The following is a 26786-nucleotide window of genomic DNA, read 5'->3' on the forward strand; positions in this document are numbered from 1 at the left end:
TCATATCTTCCTATGAATCCCTTGCCCTTTCTGTGTGATGTCCTTTTGTCTCAAAGAAAAATGGAGTAAGATAAATCATATAAATAGACACTGAGGAACATTAACATAAAGGTTTCTTTACTCACATCCATACATGGAAAGGTAGCCATCAATTCTAGGCTTCAAAAGAGTGACTCACCTAGACTTTCAGTCTCGAGGTCACCAAAAGGTTTCTTTATATGCACTTTTTCTCCAAACACCATGTAGAAACAGCTTCCTTATTATCAGGTTTTTATTCCATAAAACATAAAGGTAAAAACATAGAGAAGACCACTGTAGCCTCTACACAGGTAAGTAAAAAATTCAGTCCGGAGAGGAATATACAGGTACAAGTGGACTCTCCATCACAACACCAATTCATTTCAGATCTGTTCCTTTCTCAGGTCGATTTCCTGTCCTTGCAGACAGGGTTTATATACCCACTACCGATCACATGAGTACCAAGTCAATTGGAAAATATGAAACAGATCTATCTTATTGTTCATCTAATCTATATAAGTTGAAGAGTGTGTGTGCGTGTGTGTGTGCGTTTCTGTCGCATTGCAGTCATACCGTGGCACTCAGAGCCACCAAATTCAGCAACAAGATACCTCTGGACCCGGTGGTGTGCACCTCAAAGCCGTTTTTGGGAAATTTCACTTCGAAATTTAAAAACACCAAGTTTTAATTTTCCTTCATTGATGATCTGGGGAAAAGATCGGCGATCTGGGAAACCGTTGATGAAAGAACAACCTGATTTCATTGCTGTCATTGAGTATGAATGACACATTCTAACATTATGGTGAAGGCTTTAAACCAGGCATTCCCAACCACGGTTCTCAAGGCACACCAACAGTGCAGGTTTTTGTGATATCCAGGCACAGGTTACTTAATTAGTACCTGAGTGATTCTGATTAAACCATCTGTGCTGAAGCCTGGATATCACTAAAACCTGCACTGTTGGTGTGCCTTGAGGACTGTGGTTGGGAATGCCTGCTTTAAACAATTAGGAAATAATTGAGGATATACATAGACCACACATCACACACACACATGTACACATTGTACACGCACACACACACACACACACACACAGTACACCACATACGCACACATAGCACACAACACACACATTTATACGTAGAGCACGTCACACACTTACACATTGGACAGATACACACACATAACAGACCACATGCAGTACAATACAAATCCATACACACTACAACACACACCCAAGAACAGTACAACAAAAACACAGAACACACACACTTAAACATTGTGCAGATACAGAAACACACAGAACACACACCCTTTAACATTGCCAGGATATGCACAGCACACTACACACACATATATACGTAGCGCACCTCACAAACTTACACATTCGGCAGATACACACTACACAACACATACACATAATACACCACTCACAGTACAACACACACCCACATTCACTACAACACACACCCAAAACTAGTACAATACACAGAACAAACACACTTAAACATTGCACAAATACACACAGCACACTACACACACACATTTATACATACAGGTAGCACACCTTACGCACTTACACATAGGGCAGATACACACAACACACACACACATAACATACCTCTAACAGCACAACACATACACTACACACACCCAAAAACAGTACAAAACACACACCTAAACATTGCACAGATACACAAAGACACAACACACACATACTGTATATACATAGCACACCTCACACATTTACGCATTGGACAGATACATACAGTACAATACAACACACACAACCACATACACTACAACACACACAAAAAAACAGTACAACACACACAAACACACAAAAAATAATTTGCAGTTTATTTAACAGTCTGTACCGGCAAATAAAATATGTACCTAATGTACCATTTTTACTTTGTTCCCCATATCCGTCTCTCCAGTCCTCCAGCCTGTCACTGCGCTCCCCGGCCAGTTGCACTGAGAAATCTTTGTCCTGGCCAATGCACCCATTGATCAATACAAAGTGGGTACACTGCACTCACCCTGTTAGTCAGTTGGATGCCAGGCACTGCTCTGCCTTAAGGGTTTCCCAGACTCTTTTGGTCCATAGATAATGTTTGGTCGATGGGCATGAGTGCTGCATGCATTTGTTTGAATGTTAGGAGTGTAAGCAGTTGAAGAATAAGACTGAGATGAAGATTTGTCACGTTAAGTGTACAATTTACTCAATAAAATGAAAAAAATATGTGTACATAGAAGTACAATCAAGAAATGAAAGTAGGATTAAAAAATAAATTCTGATTCAAACTGATAATTGTTTGGATGGCAGTGGGTTGCAAAACAAATCTATAGGTGGAGGGGGTATGGATATTGTGGGTATAATTGGTGTTTGGTACACCTACAGGGGGTCCCCAGATGATGAGAAAATTTCACTACAGTGTCACCGTAGGGGGATTTACAATTGGGGTTCAGGTGGTCTTTTAGGGACCCCTTTACAATCCCTTTGGTCTCTTCTCCTGGAGCCTACAGTCTCCCTCAGTGATTGACTATCATTAAGGGAGACCATAAGCTCAATGAGAAGAGACCTACGGGATTGTAAAGGGTCCCTAATAGACCACCTGGAACCCAATTAGGAATCCCCCTATGGTGACACTGTGACCGTGACACTGTAGTGAAAATCCCTGCAATTGAGGATCCCCTGTAGGTGTAACAAACACCAATTATGCCCACAATATCCATACCCCCACCTATAGATTTGTTTCACAACTCACCCCCATCCAAACAATTATCAGTTTGAATCAGAACTTATTTTTTAATCCTACTTTCATTTCTTGATTGTACTTCTATGTACACTTTTTTTTCACGATTTATTGAGTAAATTGTACACTTTAACATGGGAACTTTTTTTCTCAGTCTTATTCTTCAACTTCTTACACTCAAACCTTATCAATGCACCCATTGATGATTGTGATGGCTGGATCAGTGGATTGGCCCAGCGGGTGTAGGGAAGAATTTGGCCCATTGCACCCATTCCCAGTGGTGCATTACAGTGGTGCATGACGTCATGTGGCCAGGCCCGCGGACCTGCTCCCACACTCAGGGGCTGCCCCACTGTTTGGTAGAGATGCCCGGTGCATGTGCTTTACAGATCGCCAGACCTCAGAGACTGCTGCAGGCAGGATCGGTGAGTGGCAGTGGTAGGGAGCTGTGAATGTTTAATTAATTATGGCGTGGAAAGTAACGCCCACCCCGGTCCCCACGCACTCAGCGCCTGTAATTACACACCCTAGAAACTGTACCATTGAAAGTATAGAAATGGAGGTGTGGTCATGCCCCCTTTCCCATGGCCACGTCCCTTTCTGATTTTGTACCGATTTCTGACCCTCAGATGTTGGAGGGTATGTCATAGGTGCTAAATCTCAGGAGTGGATGTGGAATTCATCAACGCAAACAAGCTATCAAGTCAGAAGTGGTGTGTTTGAAACAACAACACCACACCTGATTTCATTGCCGTCATTGAGTATCAATGCAAACACATTCTAACATTATGGTGGAATCTATAACAAATTACACTCTTAGGTCTTTGGCACAGCATAAGATGACATTTTTCAGCAATTTTGGAAATAAAGAAATCCCAAGATTTTCCCGGGCAACGCCGGGTGGGTCAGTTAGTTAATGCAATAAATAAGCTTACTATCCATACACAAAAAAACATATCTCAATAACAAGTTTAAAATGATACAAAGTAAACTTAAAAAGACAATACACATATTAGCAGGACTTTCATCAATAAAACATCCATATATTGTTTTATAAGACAAGGCCTAGATGTTTTCTCAGTGGTCATGTGTAGTGAATGGCTTCCCCCTCAGTTTCTTCATTCCTGGAAAGTTGTTTTGTGCAATGCATGCTGGTTGCCATTTGCTAACATCTCTGGAAAAGCTGCGAGGCCAAACTATTTCTTCTACATCACTACACATACAGTACATCCTGGGGATACTTAATATTTGAGGGTACCCTTTGAAATGTCTGTTTCCTGGGGATAACCAGATAATCCATTACTTTATAAATAGGCTAGTAAAAAATACACAAGTGAAAAGAAAGAGGATAATGTGAAACAGGGTGGCCATGTGCTGTTTATGGTGCCCCAATATTCTTCTTATTCCTAAAGTATTCTGTATTTCTTGTTAGACTTTGCTGCTGATTTGTAAGCAATTTTTTTTGTTTCACAGGTAGAGGAAACCTTGTCACAACTGGAGACAGAAAAAGACGACACTGTGTTACAGAACAGTGAGGAATAAGAGGAGGATGGACACTCTGGAGCCCTCTCACCTCCCCTGATGCACTAAGTCCTCCACCTCATGAGGAGGAGGTGACTTGCGGTGGCTTGATCTACTGTTTATCCTAAGCTCTAAGCTGCCTTATCTGTCATCTCACCCTAACAGTCCATGTGTTTCTAGCAAAGTGCTGCAAATGTGTTTCGACAATACATGACTGCATATCACTGTGGTAATACAGATTAAATTAATACAATCAGGGAATCCCATGTATACATACGTAAATATACATTTAACTCGTATTAGCAACATATTGCACTGCCCCTAGTAATTGCTACCAATCTGTAGAAGTACAATACTGCATTGCCTAGAGTTGTCATTGTTTGCATGTGGCAGGCTCTTTATGGTCTGACATTACAGGGCTACTACAAAATGGATACTACAGTATGGCCAATGACCGTATAATTTGTGAGAATTAGCACTGTGCATGCCCGGGACTATGAGCATCCACAAATGCACCCCTTCAGGTTTGCTTGACTCTGCCACATATTCCTGCCTATGCCTGGATTGGCAGAACATGGTCATTCTAATGTAGGCCAAGTACAGGAAGGAGGAGTTTTCACAATTGTCAATGCTTGGAGCCTGTAAAGAAGTCAACTAGAAAAGCTGTATTATTTGTGGTGGTAAGAAATCAAGAACAGAAACTAAAGATGTCAATCATTGGCACTAACGAAATGCTTGTGGTCCAAGGTGACAAGAGGGGACTTTGGCTCGCATCCCAATAGTACAGATATTGTGTAACCACACTTCCCACATAGCCTAGATGCTTTTTTACTACACACAAGTGCAGGGCAGCCATCAGGGGGGGACTGCGGGGACTCCAGTCCCGGGCCCAGACAGAAAGGGGGACAAGGACTGGAGTTTATAAGGTATAATTTGTCATAAACAAAGATCACATTTCCTTTGAAGCAATGTAGAGGTTGAGTAGTCTGCCCAGTGCTGCAGATATGGGTCTCACCAGGCACGAAGGGTGTTCAAGAAAGGGAAGGGAGGACCTGCCTATTTTGTCAGTCCTGGGCCCCACAATTTCTGATGCGAGCCCTGTACAAGTGCTCCCAGAACATACTGTACGCTCATGTTCATTTTCCTATGGAGCAAGCATATCCGGGTGATGGATCGACAATGTCTAGATCGTCAATTACTTAGTCAAACGCAGACACCTAAAATTGGTCAGCATACAATACTGTAGATCGACAATGACAGTCGACAGAAGCAAAAGGTTGACATGAACATGGTCGACACTGACAAGGTCGACACAAGTATTTCATGATTTTTTTCTTAAAACCGACTTGTTCAAACTCTGCCTTCCCAGTGGACATAGAGGGAGTATAACATAGTGTGCCCAAAGCATGGTGAGTGCAAAAAAAAAAAAACACCAAAAAAGGAAAAAAATCATATCAACCTTTTCACTCTTGACCACGTTTCTGTCGACCTTTTGCTTGTGCTGATTTCCCATTAATGTGTATCTAGCTGCTGCTTTTAGGCATCTATCTAGTCGCGGTCGACCATTAGTAGCTGACCAAGTCGATCTAGACATCACCGATCTTCTATACCATAACTGGACCAAGATGTAAGACAATGGGGATTATTAACACCTTGCGTGGTGGGTTTTGCTGGAGCAGGACAAACCTGCAGGTTTATGTAAACAAACAGAAATGAATCCTGTCCCTCACAACATACCGTAACTGAGCCTAAGGATGATCTATAAATACAATTTACTTGATTTGGCATTTGTGCATGAATTTCTCAATAAGAAACTGGTGGCCTAGTAGTGACGTAATAAAAATTCTAAAACTCTAGGGCGCTTTGATTCACAAAAGTTTAGGAACCACTGCTTTAGTAAATTAATTGCTTAACTGATACTGAAATTAATGCACTTTTGTCTTCCGTTTTAACTTCGTATCAGATTTGGAACATCTAGATACAGTAGATATTACACTTCTGAATTTGATAAGCCATTCATATTGTATATTACGATCAAGATTTTTAAGAGAATGTGTTGAATAGTGCCTACTAATATTGTAATATCTCTGAATTTGATATACTATATGAGTAGCTTAACACATTTATATTATTTATGTATAATTCTAAATATATATATATATATATATATATATATATTCCTAATTTATATTCTGGCTCTTTTAGCCTATATTTTCTACATTTAATTTAACTTAAATTAACTTTCTGTGTACTGTATGTTTGCATTTTTAGATGAAATGTAAGTTCAATTATTTACCCAGTATCACTAACTTAGCTGTATTTAATGGGAAAACATTAATATCCTGTATGTAAATTCCTGTGTATATTTGCATTTTAAGGTGAAAATTTTAATAAATTATTTCCTAGCACCATTTCTTACCTGTATTTTAATTTGTGACCATTGATATACAGTATTTGATGAATTGTGTAGGGTTGGGATTTATGCCTTGCTTTCATTTACATATTAAACTTTGCTATACAAAGTTTGAGTGCTCCAAATATATGTAATATAATTTATTAAATAAAGGGATGGTGTTAGATTAAAAGGACAAAGTACAATAATATTAGCAATTTTCATTCAGCTTAATTTGCCATTATGCTTACCCACAGCAAATAATTCTGCAGCTATTCATGCGACCAATTGGATATGCTGCAATTAAAACAAAAAATGGAACTTTCAGGAGATTCTCCCAGTATCCTGGGATAGAAGAAAAACTTTCTGCATCCCGTTCACATCTGCCCTGTAGAAGAGGTGTGATGATGTGTTTTGTAGTGAATACCATCCTGACCTCACCTTCTGCAGAAAATCTTTGCTTTCTACAGTGAGGTTGTGATATTGCGATTCACAGCATCATCCCCCTGAGTTTTTGGTACTCTCTAGAAGTGGAGAGTCCCACAAAGTCAGCAAATGTAGAAAAATGAATTTCCAGTTTGTTTTTCTTTTTTTTTTAAATACTTGATTTATCTTCATTAGTTGGACGTGATGGGACATCAAGGTGCCTTATGTTATTACATATATGTTTATGTGGGTCTGAAAGATTGTACTGTATTACATTGTTTATAATGTACAAAGAAATGTAATTGCCTAATTGGCACACACAAACTGTCGGTTGATCCATGAAAAGTACCTGTCACCTGGTTATTACCTCCATAAAATCTTTTTACAGCATACAGTGGCTGTGATAATATGGCATTGATAAATATTCTGAAATTGTCCTCATGTTGACTGTAGTTAGGACCATGTATTCACCTTTATTCCAGTGCTGTGTTGTGTTGTCTTGTCTATTGCTTTATCCAGAGCTCGACTGCACTGCAACTTCATTTTCAAATGCTGGTAAATCTAGGTGCTCAACCGGTAAGTGGACACAGTTCTCCCTTCACTAACCATGCAGCATCCAATCATGCTGATAGGGTGGAGTAATAACACTCTCTGCAACAGCAGCTCTCACTAATTTCTACATTTTCCTCTCCTGACTCTGCGGTTTCCCACCTGTACCAGACACTAGAAACAGTCCTTGATGAAGTGGCTCCAGCTACCCATTACACCCCATGCAGGCTTAGACCCCAGCTGCGGCACTCCAAAATAACAAGACATCTACAAATTGGTCACGTAAAGTAGAACACCAATGACATAAATCTCGTAATCTGACTGATATCCTCACATACAGTATAAGACTATCTACCACTCCTACTGGACACTGCCAAACAAACATACTTTCAATCAATCATGTCTTATCGTGCAACCAACCCTAAGTGACTTTTTAACACAATCTCTTCTGCACCCTCCCCCTCCACCGGCTACCATCAGTGCACAAGAACTTGCCTCCTTCTTTAAAGACAGGATTGATAACATCAGAGTTGAAATGGTATGCTCTTCCACAACCTCTAACCCACTTTCTTCCCCACCTGAACCCTCTGGTACTTTCTCTTCATTTGAGCCCAAAAATGAAAAGGAAGTATCCACACTCTTCCTATCCTCCTACTCCACTACCTCTCCCATTGATCCTATACCTGCACAAGTCATTAAAACTCTATCTCCTGTGCTTATCCCAAACTTAACTAAAATCTGCAATCTTTCTCTTGCTACTGGTACTTTTCCTTCTCTGTTCAAACATGCAGTGATTACTCCCATTCTGAAAAAAACAATTCTAACCCTAACTCACTCTCTCACTACTGTCCTATCTCTCAGCTCCCATGCCTCTCCAATCTACTCGAGATGCTTGTCTACTCTCGCCTCACACACTTTCTCACACCCTCTTAGACCCACTTCAGTAAGACTTTTCTTCCCAACTCCCCACTGAGACAGCACTGACTAAAGTGGTGAATGATCTAGTAACTGCCAAGTCTAAAGGCCATTACACACTACTTATACTTCTAGATCTTTCTGCTGCATTTGACACTGTTGATCACACTCTTCTCATACAAACACTACAATCCCTAGGTCTTAATAATACAGCCATTTCCTGGTTCTCATCTTACCTATCTGAACGCTCTTTCAGTGTTCACTTCTCTGACACTACCTCCTCTTCACTACCTCTGTCAGTTGGAGTACCGCAAGGCTCAGCTTTAGGTCCTCTGCTTTTCTCCATCTATACTTCATCTCTTGGCAAACTAATCAGCTCTTTTAGGTTTCAGTATCACTTGTATTCGGACGATACTCAAATCTATCTATCAACCCCAGAGTTGTCACCAGTGGTCTTGGGCCAAATCTCTGAATGCCTATCTGCCTTCTCATCCTGAATGTCTTCTCGCCACCTCAAACTCAATATTTCCAAAATGGAATTACTTATATTCCCACCAGCCAAGAACAGTTATCATCCTGATATCTCCACAACTGTTGACAACTCGACAATCTACCCTACCCCACAAGCTTGTTGCCTAGGGGTAATCCTCGACTCTCAACTGTCCTTTGTTCCCCACATTCAATCTGTCTCCAAATCATGTTACATGCATCTAAAAAAAACATATGCAAAATACGACCCTATCTTACACAAGACACTACTAAATCTCTTATCCATGCACTCATTATATCCCGCATTGACTATTGCAGTAGTCTCCTAACTGGTCTTCCCAAGAACAGACTCACCACTGCAATCCATGTTAAATGCTGCTGCTAGGCTGATCTTCCTAGCAAGATGCTCATCGCCTGCTGATTCACTCTGCTAGTCCCTCCATTGGTTGCCTGTATTTTTACGTATTCAATATAAAATACTTCTACTCACATATAAAGCTACTAAACATACTGCACCAGCATATATATCCTTACTTATCACAAAATATCTCCCTTCTCGACCACTCTGCTCTGCGCAAGATCTGTGTCTCTCTTCTGCACGGATCACCAGCTCCCATTCACTATTACAGGACTTTCATTGGGTTTGAGCGGCCCTTCCATGCCCAACAAGACTCTCCACTAGCCTCCAAACTTTCAAGCGTTGCCTGAAAACTCACCTCTTCAGGCAAGCCTATCATATTTAATTACCACAAGCATAACCCTCTAAGGCACCTATGTATTATATAGCTTCCCTTCTGGACTTGCAACTCGGTGGGACTGCTATGCTATTACTGGTGCCTGCCCTTGTGTTTCCCTCCCATGTCCCTATAGATTCTAAGCTTGCAGCAGGGCTCTCCTACCTCCAAGTCTGCTGTTACCCAGTTTTATCACTGTCTACTATTGTAAAGCGCAACGGAATCTGCTGCGCTATATAATAAACGGTAAATAAATAAATAAATGTAGACACCCTGCAGATAATATCTCTGGTCAGTGTATGAGGACAGGAAGATGAACAAAAGTAACAACATTCAAGAATTGTGAAGGCATTTAAGTAACATTTTATCATTGTGGTATAAAAGTGCTGCATACAGTACTGAGGTCAACATGCTGTTGTGACTGGTAACATTGTCACTGTCACCTTGCAAAAGATCTCTGGTTTGGTAAGAAGCCGTAGCCTTGTATCCTGTGTGCCTCTGCTTTAGCCATCTGTGGGCCTTTTGGTGAACACTGTGAGCTGGATACATTGCACTTGTGGGCAACTCTGTCTAAGGGGCAAAAATGAATTTTATAATGAAGTGCATTCTTGTTTGTGAATAAATCTAAGGGGCAGATTCAGACTTGTTTGCACAGGTCAGAATTCGTCCCCATGCCTGATGGTGGGGGATTGAGCATGCGCATAGGCATGTGCATAGGCATAAATGCGCATGGTTCGGCAAAATTTAATTTGCCGGGGCACTCGCTGCCCGATTGACAGTTCAGAGGTGGACATCCGGCGTTTCATGGGCCTGCCCACAAAAACAGTGGGCAGACCCCTGCTAACGCAGGTGTGTCCCTGTCTGTTTGGGGTGGGTGGATGACGTCAGCGCTCGTCCCCAATTCGCAGAGGACCATCCAGCTGAAAAGTAAGTCCTGGCTTCAGAGTCTAGTGAGTAACCATCAAATGATTTTTCCTTTGTGCGGGAGCATGAGAGCAGATGTGTTAGCGCACGCATCTACTCGCAGCATAGCGAGGGGATCTTTGTAGCAGGTTTGGGGTGCGCTCACTGGGATGGCGTTAACCTGCTCGCCAGGCTTCGAACATACACAGCCTATCAAGCAGGTCTGAATCGGGCCCTAAGTGTAAGCCGATATTTGTTTGTGTAACACAAGCTCATCAAACAGTCATTTGTTTATAGCGTGTTGTACGGCTAGGCTTAAAAGTACATAAAAGTAGATTTTGCAACTATTGGTTATCTTAAGTACTAGTATCTGTTTGTATCTTAAGTACTAGTATCTGTATGTATCTTAAGTTCTACTTGGTTTTGGTACAGAAATATGCAAAACCATATTACAAAAATCAGCACCAAAACACCATTGCATCCTGCATAACACACATACAGTAATTAGGAACACTACACACTGAGTAACATTTCACTACTAATGGAAATATGATCTTCATGTCATTTTTAGATGTCTAAGGGGTTTAGTCCACAATCTTGTAGCATCTGTTTATGTTGCTGATGAATGGTCTGAGCTTCATTTGTCCACTTCTGCCCAGCCACACTGAGTTTAGACAGTATCTGATCCAGGCAAGACTAAAGAAGAAGGATAATAGTCAGTGGGAGAGTCAGAAAGCACAGTACAAATAAATATCTTTCAATGAATCACTAGCTCAACTGTTCCCCTTAATATTTCCCAAATTTCATGAACAGATCAGTGCGATCGATCAGTGCTGGCTTCTCTGTGTATAAGGTTTTAAAATATAGAAGTAAAAATGTGTTGGTCCCTCCTTTACAAGCATACTCAGGCTCTTTGAAATGGTCCTGGTTCAAATTATACAGGGGAAAAAAATATGTAGGATTCCCCTATATTTAAAGAACTGGCACCAGGCTCTTGGACCAGTCCTGTTTCATAAATATGGAAGAAAAAAAAACCATAGGGCCTTATTCTGGTTCATTCCTTCGGATACCTGTACGCACTCATACGACCGATTGAACCATGCACACACACTGAGCAAAGTCATGCCTACAAGCCCACAGATTCCGTTCGGATGGACCAACACACAAAGGGGAGTGGCGAATGAATGCACGTACGCTCCTCTGTGTGTACGGCACTTACAATGTCTGAACGGACTTCCATCGTAACCTCCAGCGCTGGGCGACCGACAAAATGCCCTCTGATAAGTTTTTTTCACGCCACAGCGCGATTCCGCACGGAACTCATGCTCTAACCCATTACCCAAAGTGTATGTTGTTTATTTCATTCAATTAACTAATTGCCTTCCTCAATTGCAATTAAAATTAACCCTTACTACATGTTGTTTCTGTTTGTTTGGAATGTGCTACTTTGCTAAGCAGCTGTGTTTAGGTGTCACAGGTTAAACTTGCAAATTATGGTTCCCATGTTGTTTCCATGTAGGTAGATAATTGATAAATGAGAGAAACCTCTATGCTGCTGGGGTGTGTATTGCGTGCAACTGAAAGTTTTTTAGCCATTTTACATGTTGATTGCCCGGGCGAATGCAGGCCCGATCATGCGGCTGGTGATCGGCTGGTCAACGAAGCTTGAGACTTGCTTTTTTCCTCAAGAATGTTTTTCATGTGAGAAGCTCTGATCGGTCAAAGACTCATGCAAGGCGTACGCCCAGCACTTGTTGTCACCACCCATATACACACCCCGGTTCACGCCCAGTTTTGCCCACTTTTGATGCTGCGCCCTGTGATACACCCACATTACTCCCACTGTGTCCGACCATGCATGGCTTACTTTTATTTGTTGGCTGTGTTGCATCCATGCACGGTGGTGGGCGGCCGCACATGCACATAGTAAACGGTACGCATGCACAATGGCCTGAATAAGGGCAAAAGTGTCCCAGCGGCAAACGCAGGATTTTTAGAGGGGCTTTTCCAAATGTAATCCAAAATCTAGTACTTGGGTCTAGGGGAGCATTAAAGGCCTGAAAATTGGTATTTTTATACACTGGATACTGTATGAAATACAGTATTGATTATTAACAGTACAGATGGCCTATAGTATAGGCTCCCACTTCATGGTAAGGCTCCTGTCTCTTCTTCCTAGCAGCTGCTCTCTGGTCCATTGTGATGTTTGAGGGCTCAGATCCACACATGTGGTAGAAGAAGCTGGTACACTAGGCATGTGCAACAGCTCTGCTCTGTCCCTTAAACTGCATGATGTGGTGGCAATTCTATTGATCATATTATATACCAGTGCTATTTCACAATTTAAGGCACTTGCCAAGAGGAGGGGGTTTCTGGGCAACCAGAACCCCCCCCCCCCCTGCATTTGCCTATGTGTCCCCCTATATCAAGCTCCACTAGCCACAGGTAGTAATGCCACAGCCAGAGAATTTGCTTATATTAGTCCCCAGGACATAATATTAACACCTCCAAAGTCAGCCCTGGACGGTGTTTCCTGGGGGAGTAGGAATCCCCCCAATATAGAGGTCCTTCTGTGATGCTTTCCAAAGGTAAGTATGTTAGAATTCAGGTGAGTATATTATTATTTTCAGGTGTTAAGAATCTTTATCCAACTGGTATACAGTATGATGCAGATATCCACAGTTTCAATAAAAAAATAACAATTTATTTTAAGAACAAAATATATTATCAAGATTCACACAACAGGCAATACTGTATATGCATAAAAATAGATCAACAGTTACAATTCATGTTTTATTATACTGGAACTGAAGTCGGTTGTTCGTCTTCCTGCACTTTGTTCCCAATAGATCCTTAAAGATAATAGATAAAACAACCCTACCTTTTCCTTCTAAAACCAATAAATACGTTATTAACTTTCACCAAACAATTGCATACAAGAATACAACAAATGACCTTTGAAATAACTGTTATATTATTATTGCGCAATAATATAGGACCAAATAAGTGTATACTGGAATATATTCCTTAAAAATTAAAATAAATGCTTTTATATTTGTTTTCAATGTCCCTTGGTGCACCAAATTCCACTGTCTCTCAAGAGCTGAGAATTCCACAATAAGCAGTCCAATGTAAGTCTTATTCCTTTGAAGTAGCAATTAGAAACAATATATTTGTAATCCACAAAGGAAACTCTGAAGTCTTAAGGCCACTTCTGTAGATAATAATTATTGCATCCACTCAATTGACTTTTTCTGGGTTAAATCTGTCACTTAGATTAATACTTCCTTACGTTAACAACTTTAGTGGCTGATAGCACCTGAAGAACTTTTATTCTAAGGGGGCGATTTATTGACCCTCCCCTCTCCAGGCCAGGCCCCTCCCCTTCCCAATCCTCACTCCTCCAGAAGCACCAGGTGAGCAGTGCCCTTATTAAGGTGACATACTGACACTGTACTCTGTGTATGCGATGCACATTGCCCCACACCCCCCGCCTGCTGTGCACACAACATATAGCCCGGGCACTGACACCCGCACCCGGCAACATGCACACCCCTGCGGTCTCCCGCTGCTGTCTGGGACAGCATCCAGCATGAGGCTCAAGGACCCTAGGGGGGACGACCACCCCATTCGCCCCTCTCTAAATTCGTGCCTGACTCATTATTCTGTTGAAGTTTATAACAAATAAGGGATACTGTCCTTTGCTCTGTTTCACTGTATACTGTTTGCCTCCGCTTCTTTAACTCTCACTCCCTTTATATCCTCTGCCACTGTGCAGATTAAATGTCACTTATGCAGACCAGTAAAGATATACAGTTTTATTAAACCAAAAGCAGAATTTCTAGCGTAATGCTGCCCATACACTTATGCGATCAGATGCGATGCGACATCGCAATGCGATGTCCCATCACATCTGATCGCATCAAGTGGTGCCCAGTGCAGCACCCGATGTCGCATGCCATCCTGCCGATGGACATCGGGTGCTGGAAGAGGGGTGGTGTGGGGCTGTGTAGGCGGGACCGGAGCTTGTCAGCAGCGGGACTTGTCAGCAGCAGCAGTGACCAGCGGTGTAGCTAGGCGACATGGTGCCCGGAGCAAGGGCATATTTCGCGACCCCCCCCCCCCCGGTAATGAATTGGGGGCGTGGCTAACATGTGTTGGCATGTTACATTTGAAAAGAAAAAAACACTGTAACGGAATCTGCTGCACTATATAAGACACTGTAACGGAATCTGCTGCGCTATATAAGACGCTGTAACGGAATCTGCTGCACTATATAAGACACTGTAACGGAATCTGCTGCGCTATATAAGACGCTGTAACGGAATCTGCTGCGCTATATAAGACGCTGTAACGGAATCTGCTGCGCTATATAAGACACTGTAACAGAATCTGTTGCCCTATATAAGGTGCTGTAACGGAATCTGCTGTGCTATATAAAACACTGTAACGGAATCTGCTGCGCTATATAAGACACTGTAACGGAATCTGCTGCGCTATATAAGACGCTGTAACGGAATCTGCTGCGCTATATAAGACGCTGTAACGGAATCTGCTGCACTATAAAAGACGCTGTGATGGAATCTGCTGCGCTATATAAGACACTGTAACGGAATCTGCTGCGCTATATAAGACACTGTAACGGAATCTGCTGCGCTATATAAGACGCTGTAACGGAATCTGCTGCGCTATATAAGTAACTGTAACAGAATCTGCTGCGCTATATAAGACACTGTAACAGAATCTGCTGCGCTATATAAGACAGTGTAACGGAATCTGCTGCTCTATATAAGACACTGTAACGGAATCTGCTGCGCTATATAAGTAACTGTAACAGAATCTGCAGCGCTATATAAGACACTGTAATGGAATCTGCTGCGCTATATAAGACGCTGTAACGGAATCTGCTGCACTATATAAGACACTGTAACGGAATCTGCTGCGCTATATAAGACGCTGTAACGGAATCTGCTGCGCTATATAAGACGCTGTAACGGAATCTGCTGCGCTATATAAGACACTGTAACGGAATCTGCTGCGCTATATAAGACGCTGTAACGGAATCTGCTGCACTATATAAGACACTGTAACGGAATCTGCTGCTCTATATAAGACGCTGTAACGGAATCTGCTGCGCTATATAAGACGCTGTAACGGAATCTGCTGCGCTATATAAGACACTGTAACGGAATCTGTTGCCCTATATAAGGCGCTGTAATGGAATCTGCTGTGCTATATAAAACACTGTAACGGAATCTGCTGCGCTATATAAGACACTGTAACGGAATCTGCTGCGCTATATAAGACGCTGTAACGGAATCTGCCGCGCTATATAAGACGCTGTAACGGAATCTGCTGCACTATAAAAGACGCTGTGATGGAATCTGCTGCGCTATATAAGACACTGTAACGGAATCTGCTGCGCTATATAAGACACTGTAACGGAATCTGCTGCGCTATATAAGACGCTGTAACGGAATCTGCTGCGCTATATAAGTAACTGACAGAATCTGCTGCGCTATATAAGACAGTGTAACGGAATCTGCTGCGCTATATAAGACACTGTAACGGAATCTGCTGCGCTATATAAGTAACTGTAACAGAATCTGCAGCGCTATATAAGACACTGTAACGGAATCTGCTGCGCTATATAAGACGCTGTAACGGAATCTGCTGCGCTATATAAGAAACTGTAACGGAATCTGCTGCGCCATATAAGACACTGTAACGGAATCTGCTGCGCTATATAAGACACTGTAACGGAATCTGCTGCCCTATATAAGGTGCTGTAACGGAATCTGCTGCGCTATATAAGACACTGTAACGGAATCTGCTGTGCTATATAAGACACTGTAACGGAATCTGCTGCCCTATATAAGGTGCTGTAACGGAATCTGCTGCACTATATAAGATGCTGTACTGGAATCTGCTGCGCTATATAACATGCTGTAAATAAATAAATATATATACAGCACACACACCCCCACCCCACCCCGGGGCCCCACAAATCCACCAAAAAACAAGTTTATTATTACTGTAACAACATAATTTAACTGTAAAAAAAAAAATCCACCTTGAATAAGTTAGAGGCACAGGCGGCAGCAAAACCACCTTCTCCTTCTCCAGGCTGACGACGCCATGCTGTAGCCAGGGAGGAGGTTACACTGACTCTGGGAGGGTCTGTACAGTGCTGCGCTGCCCGGAAGCCGCCCGCCCGGACCGAGCAGCATCAGCAATTAATTTCAGAGAGAGGAGAGGACATGGAGTGTCAGCCCGCCGCCCGGCCTCACCGTCCGTGACACTTGGCGGCAGGGACCAAGCGAGCAGGGCAGGAGGCAGGCGCCGGGCAGGGCAGGAGGCAGGCGCCGGACACTGCTTGAGTGACTTGCGGAGGGGGGGCGGGCCGGCGGCGCCGGGCAGGGCAGGAGGCAGGCGCCGGACACTGCTTGAGTGACTTGCGGAGGGAGGGCGGGCCGGCGGCGCCGGGCAGGGCAGGAGGCAGGCGCCGGACACTGCTTGAGTGACTTGCGGAGGGGGGGCGGGCCGGCGGCGCCATTCGACCAATTGCCGCCCGGAGCATGAGCTCCGGTGGCTCCGCCCTCCCTACGCCTCTGGCAGTGACTTTGAAACACTGGAAGGCCCTCTGATCAGAGGGCCATCCAGTGTTAGTCATCTGCTGCCGCTGCCAAATCCTGCTGCCTGAAAGCTCCAACGCTCCGGTCCCCGCTACACAGCCAAGCCTCCCCAGCCAGGTACCGGCTCGCCGTCAGCGCTCCGGTCCCCATCCCGGCCCCACTCCCCAAACCCGCCGCTGATTGCATTCCAGCAATCGCATGTGGTTAAAAACCACATTAGGTTCTCTTCATTCCAAGCAGGCATTCAAGTGGTTTTGCGGCCTAGGGGTGCTGAGAATTTTTTTTTCTGATACTATAGGGCCCCATGATTCATAAAGGTTTGGGAACCACTGTGCTAAGCAGTTCATTTTGCATTATAAGGTTGAACCTGCTACCACCACTAGTTCTAAGCTCACTTATGAGTACGTTAGCCAATGGAATAGCCAATAGCCAATGGAATAGTTCAGTCACAGTATTTTGTAATACCATCGATCCCAAAGACTTGCTTAACAGAGAACAAACAGGACATCTGAAAGGTTGGGGAATGAGGTATGACCACCACATGTAGAAGAAAGTACCCTCCTCTCCACAAAAAGGAGTTTTATGTAGCCGGAAAGACAGGATGACACTTGAATAGCTCTAAGGGCGTAATTCATGTTTGCACACGAGTTTCAAAGCTTTGGAAGCTGCTGCCCAGAAATGAAAGGAGACGCACACAAATGGGTGCGGTATGACTGTCTGACAGGGGGGATTCCGATGGTCAGTATCCCGACATCGGAATCCCGACTGCCGGTGCTCCGACAGTAGGGCAAGCGCAAAGAAGCCTCTTGCGGGCTCACTGTGCTCACCACGCTGTGGGCACAGGTTCTATTCTCACTCTATGGGGGTCGTGGACACCCACCATGGAGAATAACCCCTGTCAGTCAGGATCCCCCCTGTCGGAGCACTGGCAGTCAGGATTCCAACGTCAGGATACTGACCATCGGATTCCCCCCTGTCGGGCAGTCACCCTGCCCCCCCCGACATACTTATTTGCAATTCCATATTCATATGAAGGGCTTAAAGTGGTCCTGGAGAGGTGGTGGAACTCAGTTTCCTCTGCCACCTAATTCCTCCCCTTCTCCTCAATGTCAGGGGGTAGGGTTTTGACACCACCTGCAAACTATAATGCTTTTCTGTTAGAATTACTGTGCAGGACGAAGGTGGAGGTTAAACTACTGTAGTTCCAATTTGCCCTGCACAGTAAATCTAACAGGAACATTGCAGGTGGTGGTACTCCATTCCACCCCGTTTCCCACACTTCAACCCCTGTACATATGCAAACTGTATGCAATAACAAGGAACATCACTTGCTCGGGTAACTCTATAGCTATGCAGGCTGAACACAACAGTAGCGACTTGGCACCATGTTTTTGCTGATGTAGAAGCTTGCAGCTGAAGGAAGATACACGCCTCGAAAATGGCCATAACACGCCAATAATTTCTTTTTTGTAGATTGGGCATGCACAAAAAATGTAATTGTCCCCACTGTGAGTCAGTCACACAATGAAAAAGGTGTAGAGCTGTATTCCACCCACGATTATCCGTGCAAATGTGTTGACCTGAAGTGATGAACAGTCCATTGCAGAAGTGCACCATCCTGAGATTGAGGGAGGGGGTGTTGGGGAGGTAATGAGGTGCCCCAAGCCTTGATGTGGTCAGCAGATCCTTAATGTGAAGCACACTGGCTGCACCTTAACTCTTGCATGAGCAATCACTGTGTGGGAGTTGGGCCTAGGTTTTTACTACTGCTGGTACACAGCTGACTAGGATAATGATGCCACTAAACCCCAGATAAGAATTTACAAGTACAGTACAGCAACTCAGTATTACTAGTGCTGTATTCTCACAGTAGGGCCATTCTCTTATTCTGTACATATTAAAAAATATATGTCTCTGTTGGTATATCTGCTTATAAAATGCTGTTAAGGTTTTTTTACTGGAAAACATTATAATACAGAATTTCAAATAAGTTTGCGAATAAGACACATTGTAACAGAAAAATTCAAATGCAAAGATGCTGGGCACTATCGAGTAACACCATGGTATGGCACATCTAGAAGGCTGTTTAATGTGCCAGGAGGCTACATGTATGTGGACACTACAGTACTTTCCTCACAGTGCATAAAAGAATAATTCATCACAGAAAGTCCTGTTGTACACTTGTATCAGCCGCATCGAAAAGTAAAGTTTACCAAAGCTTTTAGTTAATGCAAAAGAGCTTAAATTCATATAGGACACACATGCAACAATTATTGGTACTTTTTTCCTAGCATGGTGCAAGCGATAAAAATTGTGTCCATCGGGACCCCACGAAATCGCGTCGATCGCATCGCATGCAACCAAATCGCATGCGATGCGATTGACGCGATTTTTACATTGGTCGCCACACTATATAAAAATCAGCTCCACGCCGACGTGGATAGTGAGGGTATGAAAAGGTCGGAGGACATGTACCGCCGTCCCTCGCGGGCTCGCTGCGCTCACTTCGAGTTGCCGTTGATCGTGGGGTGGCGTTAACAATGGGAGGGGGGGGGGGGGGCATTTTGCATGTTGAATACCCATAAGGGTGGGTATACAATGAAAAATCGGGTCCATTGGCCCATTTAACATTGTTCCCTATGTAAAATCGCGACCATCGCATTGGTCGCATCGCATGCGATGGATGCGATTTTTTAATTGTTGGGGAAAAGGCTAAAAATAGCTCTGAAATCACGTCAATCGCATCCATCGCATACCTTAACTTAAGGTATGCGATCACCTACGACGGGTGCCATGCTAGGAAACAAGTACCCAATTTTTAATACATTTAATACATTTAAGAATGTAACTTACATGCAGTACAGTCTCATATTCTGTTTCCATGTTCTCTACTTCTTTCTTAAGCTCTGTGATTTCATCCTCTTTCTCTTTTGCTATGCGTTGTGATTCTTCTGTAAGCATGTGCAGTGCATGCTGGGACTTAGCTATGAAAAGGTATAAACAGGTTTATTATAAATATGACACATTCGCTACTCATTCATGGAAATTAGATCTAAAAGCATAATCTAAGCAGAGTACCAAATAATTCTCTAATGTTTCTACCCATACTTGTGTACTCTCCTGGGGTGGGATGTACAAAAAAATGTACATTTCCAAATGCACTAAAGCCCTACTGATGGGGCTTCACTGCGGGGGTTACGCTTGCTTTAGCTAGCATGACCCCATGGAATACAAATACAAAAGTGGTATAGACTAACTGAGAGTGCGCTTACTGCAGCTGGTGAGTAAATAAACAGAGTGAAGTTCCTAAATTCCTTCACCCGGAAACACAAATGCACAAAAAAAGAATTCTGAAAGTTCACTAATACCCCTTTTACACCAAAATGCCGGGTCGCGCCCAGGCTTTTGGACCCAGCTTCAACCCCGATGCGACCCAGTGTTTGTTACCTTTTACACCAGCAAATTTCCCCTGCACGCCTCCCCTGGCAGAGGCGGTTCCAGAGCCAGGGCTTGGAGATGACAAGATGTCCAAGTGCCGGGACTGCCGATTGCCGCACTGGGCCCTGGATCACCATGCTGGGGGCAAGCCCAGCACCAAGGTAAGTTGCTGGGCTGCACCTAGCCCCCGCTCACCCCCCAGGTGAATGGATGCGGCACACAGGCATCCATTCACCTCCTCCCTACCTCTGCAGCTGTCTGCAGAGAACAGAAGACATCAGTGGAGGCTGTGTGTGCCCCCCCATCCAACCTGCGGATGCAGCGGTCAGGAGGTTGGGCTTCCCCCATTGATGTAAACAGGAGCCGGGTCAGATGACCCGGCTTACACATTTACACTACCCTTTTTTTTTTTTTCAATTTCACTTGTACCTTACTGGCATTGTGACCAATAAAGAGGTTTTTTGTACTTAATTACATTATATAGTTACATAGTAGGTGAGGCTGAATAAAGACTTGCGTGCATCTAGTTCAACCTATGTTTATAGTAGTTTATCCCTTGTTGTATTGTATGTTCTGATATTTTAAAGACAGATTATGTTACTTGTTTAATCTTTCCTCATAGCTTAAATTCTCCATTCCCCTAATAAGCTTTATTGCTCTTCTTTGGATTTTTTCTAATTCTATGATGTCCTTTTTATAGTGTGGGACCCAGAACTGCACTGCGTATTTGAGGTGCGGTCCAACCAATGATTTGTACAGAGGCATAATTACTTTTGAGTCTCTAGTTTCCATGCCCTTTTTAATACATGCGAGAATTTTGTTGGCCTATTTTGTTGCTATATTACATTGAGCACTACACCCCAGTTTGTTGTCTATTTGGACTCCTAGATCCTTTTTGGGTACTCTTTACTTAGAAGGGCGCCCACGATTTTGATCGTGGGCATCGTTAGTAAAAAATCTCGGGCATCTCGGGCATTGAATGCACTAAAAAATCGGGTGCGATCAACCGACGAGATGCCCGAGATTTCCCATAGGGAACAATGTTAAATGTCTCAATTGACCCAATTTTCCTGTTCAATGCCTCAATTGACCCGATTTTTCCATAGGAAACAATGTTAAATGGGCCACAGAGGCCAAATAGGCACCCTGAAGTGTATAATGGGCACCCAAATTGTTAACGCCACCCCACGATCAACGTCAACCCGATGCGTGGCGAGCGCAGCGAGCCCGCGAGGGGCGGCGGTACGTGTCCTACGACCTTTTCATACCCCCACTATCCACTTTGGCGTGGAGTTGAGAATAGAAAGTGTGGCGAGCGCAGCGAGCCACCGTGCCCGAAGCGTGGCGAGCGCAGCGAGCCCCGCGAGGGTACGCGGACAGCTGTGAAGCCCGCGAGGGGACGTGGATACCTGTGAAGGTATCCGCGTCCCCTCGCGGGGCGCGCTGCGCTCGCCACGCTTCGGGCTCGGTGGCTCGCTGCGCTCGCCACACTTTCTTTTCTCAACTCCACGCCGACGTGGATAGTGGGGGTATGAAAAGGTCGTAGGACGCGTACCGCCGCCCCTCGCGGGCTCGCTGCGCTCGCCACGCTTTGGGTTGATGTTGATCGTGGGGTGGCGTTAACAATTCAGGTGGCCATTATTCACTTCAGGGTGCCTATTTGGCCTCTGTGGCCCATTTAACATTGTTTCCTATGGAAAAATTGGGTCAATTGAGGCATTGAACAGGAAAATCGGGTCAATTGAGACATTTAACATTGTTCCCTATGGGAAATCTCGGGCATCTCGTCTGTCGCATCGCACCTGATTTTTTAGTGCATTCAATGCCCGAGATGGCCGAGATGGGCGCCCTTCTAAATAAAGAGTACCCCTTTTTGAGTACTGAATTACCCAATTCATCCCCGCTTAGGTTATAACTAGCACACTAGTTATGTCTCCCAAGGTGCATGACCATGCATTTGTTCACATTGAACCTCATCTTCCACTTTTTTGCCCACTCATCTAGATTGTCAAGATCATTTTGAAGCGTGGTGACATCTTCTGATGATTTAATAACTCTGCTCAGTTTTGAATCGCCCGCAAAGATGGATACATTGCTGAGTAACCCCATTCCAATATCATTAATAAAAATATTAAACAAAATGGGCCTAAGAAACGAACCCTGTGGCACTCCACTTAGTACCGTGTTTCCCCGATAATAAGACACTGTCTTATTTTTTTTTTTCACCCAAAAAAGACCATAGGTCTTATTTTCGGGGGAGGGCTTATTTTAATAGACCTTGACAGGTCCATTAAAACATGCCCCACTGTGCCTTTAAAAAAATGCCCCACTGCGCCTTAATAAAAATGCCCCAGTCCACAATTACCAGTCATCCATTGTACCATACATGCCCCCACCTGTTTGTGTAATGGATCTCTTAAAAAGGACCTGCCGGCGCTGTGTGTGCTGAGCGGCGTTGAGCTGAGAGGTGATGTGCGCAGCGTGATGTGCGCGGCGTGACGTCACGCCGCGCCTACCGCAATGCATCCCTGGGAACGGGAGCTGCGGTGTTGCAGGCGTGAGAGGAGGTGAGCGGAGGGCAGCGGGGGTCAGCGGGGCTGAGCGGGGCCTACCGTACACCTACAAAATACCGGTACCAAAAAATAAATGGGAAATTTGATAGGGCTTAATTTCGGGGGAGGGCTTATTTTGGACCAGCGTCCAAAATCTGGGGTAGGGCTTATTATCGGGGTAGGTCTAATTATCGGGGAAACACGGTACTGGTATCATGTTTAATATGGCACTGTTCACGACCACTCTTTGTTCTCTATTACACAGCCAGTTCTCTACCCATCTACAGATATTTGCCCCTAATCCCATGTCCTCCATTTTATTTATCAACCTCTTGTGTGGTACTGTGTCGAAGGCTTTAGCAAAATCTAGGAAAATCACATCTACAGCCTTTCCATTATCAAGGTTTTTGCTAACCTCTTCATAGAAACCAAGTAGATTAGTTTGGCATAAACAATTTTTCATGAACCCATGCTGGTTATTACTGAGTAAACTATGAAGGTATAAATATTCCTGGATACCATCTCTTAAAAATCCTTCAAATATTTTACCTACTATTGATGTTAAACTAACAGGTCTGTAATTAGCGGGATCCTCCTTTTTTCCTTTTTTGAATAATGGCATTACCTCTGCTATTCTCCAGTCTTTTGGTACCTTTCCTGATGATAGTGAATTATCAAAGATATAGGGGGAAGTTTACTAAAGGAAATTTGTTAAAAAATAGGTGTATTTGTCACTCACCTTGCGACCAGGTAAGTATCTGCACTGCTGAAGTGACTTGACTCCTGCTGCTTTCCCGTTAGTACCACATAAGCACGGTTTAACAGATTTTTATTATAACATATTCAGCCGAACAATTATACGGAAAAGTAACATTTACAATATGAATGGCAAACAGATGCCGATTAGATATACAAACAGACTGCAATACACTCTTTATTAAAACCGGAACGTGTCTCCACTGTAGAATATCTGCCTCTCCTCCCGCGTTCCTGTACCAAAATCTTACAATCTTACCTTGATGGTTAAAGGTTAGATTAATTACATATGTATTATTTTCTAAAACATAAACTTTTTCTTATCTATAACTTGTGACTTATGTTCAAAATATTATTGCGCAATAATGTGCTCTATCGGTATATCTATTACTTTGTTAAATAACCTTTCTTTACTTTTAGGATCCTATCTGTTTGGGGACATACTATATAACACTAATGCTGCTTTCCCACTGCCTACACGGGTAATGACCCGTTTTTTTTAAACGGGTCTTTAAACGGGTAAGAGCCATAAAGACTCTTTCCCACTGCAGCTTTTAAACGGTAAATTACCGTTTAAAAGCTGTTTTTGTCACATTCCCACTTACCCGTTTAAAAACCCGTTTAAGCAGTGTAAAGATAGGGGGGGGGGGGGGGAATTTAAAAAAAAAAAACGGCGTGGGGTCCCCCCCACTGCCGTAACCAGCACCAGGCTGAAAGAGCCGGGGCTGGTAATAAAAAAATCAGGAAACCCGACAAATAGGGGTTCCCAAAATACGGGGGACAAAATGACTAGGGGTCCCCCGTATTTTAAGAACCAGCCCCAGGCACAACCAGCCAGCAGGGTAATGCCACAGCCGGAGGACACTTATGATATAAGTTCCCGCGGCCAAAGCATTAACCCTACCGACCAGTCAGCCTGGCCAGGGGCCCTGGGGGAGTGGGGACCCCCCCAATAAAGGGGTCCCCCCCCTCCAGGACTTACCTGACCAGGCTGAAGCCTGGTGCTGTCCTCGATGCCCCTGGGCGGTGGGCATCGAGCTGATGGTATGGTGTAAAAAATAGAATAAAAACCATTGTCTTTTACTGGTGAACTATGAGTCCCAGCAAGCCTCCCCCGCAAGCTGGGACTTGGAGAACCACAAGTCCCAGCCTGCGGGGCATTAAAGGGCCCGCTGGGTCTTGTAGTTCCACAGTAAAAGAAAGAGTTAAATAAACACACTGACACACGTGAAAAATAAAAGTTTAATACATACATAACACATACATACTGATACTTACCTATCTTGAGCCCGTAGGTAGCCCTGGTCCTGATGTCCTGGTCCGTGTCGGCGTCTGTATCCATGTCGGCGACGGCGTCGGCGGTCCGGAGTCCGAAGAAATCCATTTGGGAAGCTGTGGAAGGAAACCATACTCACCTGTCCCAGCGCGACGTAGTCCAGGTAAGGTCTTTGCAAAAAAAACAAACCGACACCCCGAAACCAGACCGGACTGACGGAGACGCACGTGTGTTTGTTTACATCGTGCGGCTCCGCCTCCCGAATGCCGCTATTGGCCGCCTTGGGGTGTCCTGGAAATCCTGCGAATAGTGATACCTTGCTTGCCTTGTATTATCCGACTGTCTTTTCCTACAAGGGGACAATTATTTATTCGGCAATGGGCATCCCCTGACCTTGGTCGGGTTTAGCCTTTACTCACAACCAGTGCTTTGAATAAGGATCTAGCTGCACTAGGACTTGCCTGAGCTGACTTTATACTCCACGTTGGCTAGCCTTCTATCCTGATGAAGGCGTCCCCTGACCTTGATCGGGTTTAGCCTTCCTCACAACCAGTGCGTTGGATAGGGAGCTCGCTGCACTATGACTCGCCTGAGCTGACTTTATACTCCATGTTGGCTAGCTTTCTATCCTGACATGGCGTCCCCTGACCTTGATCGGGTTTAGCCCGCTAGCATCCCTGTGGTATCCTGAATATTTCTTGGAGCTTGGCTGACTGTTGTGGGGCTGATCAGAGTGGGTTACTATATAAGCCACCCCTCCGGAACCTTCTATAAGCTCACTTTGGCTTAGATGAATGAGTAAGCCCTAGGTGAGTGTTCCTTTGTGTATTAGCTGTATGAATGTGTGGGTGATGGGGGTGAGAGTACACCTTTTACTCACCACCACTCGGTCTCTTTCCCCGGATGACAGGGCTCCAGCTCTGAGCTGGCTGTCACTATCCCCGAGTGACGCTGAATTCTCCTGCTCCGGCCTGCCCACACTGGATCACGTCAGCCGGCCTTCCCCCGACTCCTTCCCAAGATGGCGCCCGGGTCCGTCTTCCAGCAACCGCTTCACTCTGGCCACTTCTCCCTGTTTCTGACGTCCACTCGGCTGTTTGGGACTGCCGCAAATCCCCTGGACACACTAGCTTTAAGCGGCCTGCACCGGACTTTGCACTTTGTCCGGTAAGTGTCCCGGATCATTCTCCGTCTCTCACTTCTCCGCTACTTTACTGCGTAGATCCCCTCAACTCTCAGCTGCTGGATCAAACTACTGCGACACAGCTCCAACGGCTCCCCCTTTTATCTTCCACCGCGCGTGCCCCGCTCCGTGTCGGGCCGGTACACGCTCCACTGAACTTTATTTATAAGTACATTGATGCTCCCCCAACAGCCTGAACACCCTGTGTAGAAGGGACAGTCTCCCAGGCACTATATACAG

At 44.3% G+C, this 26786-nt stretch overlaps 1 protein-coding gene across 3 annotated transcripts in view; it reads right to left on the reverse strand.

The window, feature by feature from the left end:
• Nucleotides 1-10143: 10143 nt before the first annotated feature.
• DRC12 (dynein regulatory complex subunit 12 homolog) overlaps nucleotides 10144-26786 on the reverse strand; it is a 53675-nt gene continuing 37032 nt past the window's right edge. For all 3 annotated transcript variants that reach the window (XM_083162714.1, XM_083162712.1, XM_083162713.1), the window contains exons 6-7: nucleotides 20195-20325; nucleotides 10144-11402 (exon numbers count right to left, since the gene is read on the reverse strand). In XM_083162714.1, coding sequence (XP_083018840.1) covers nucleotides 11274-11402; nucleotides 20195-20325 — 260 coding nt within the window. In that variant the 3' untranslated portion in view covers nucleotides 10144-11273. The remainder of the gene's footprint in view (nucleotides 11403-20194; nucleotides 20326-26786) is intronic.

Source organism: Crinia signifera, chromosome 19 (assembly GCF_055691185.1).
Source record: "Crinia signifera chromosome 19, ASM5569118v1, whole genome shotgun sequence".
Lineage (NCBI taxonomy): Eukaryota > Metazoa > Chordata > Amphibia > Anura > Myobatrachidae > Crinia > Crinia signifera.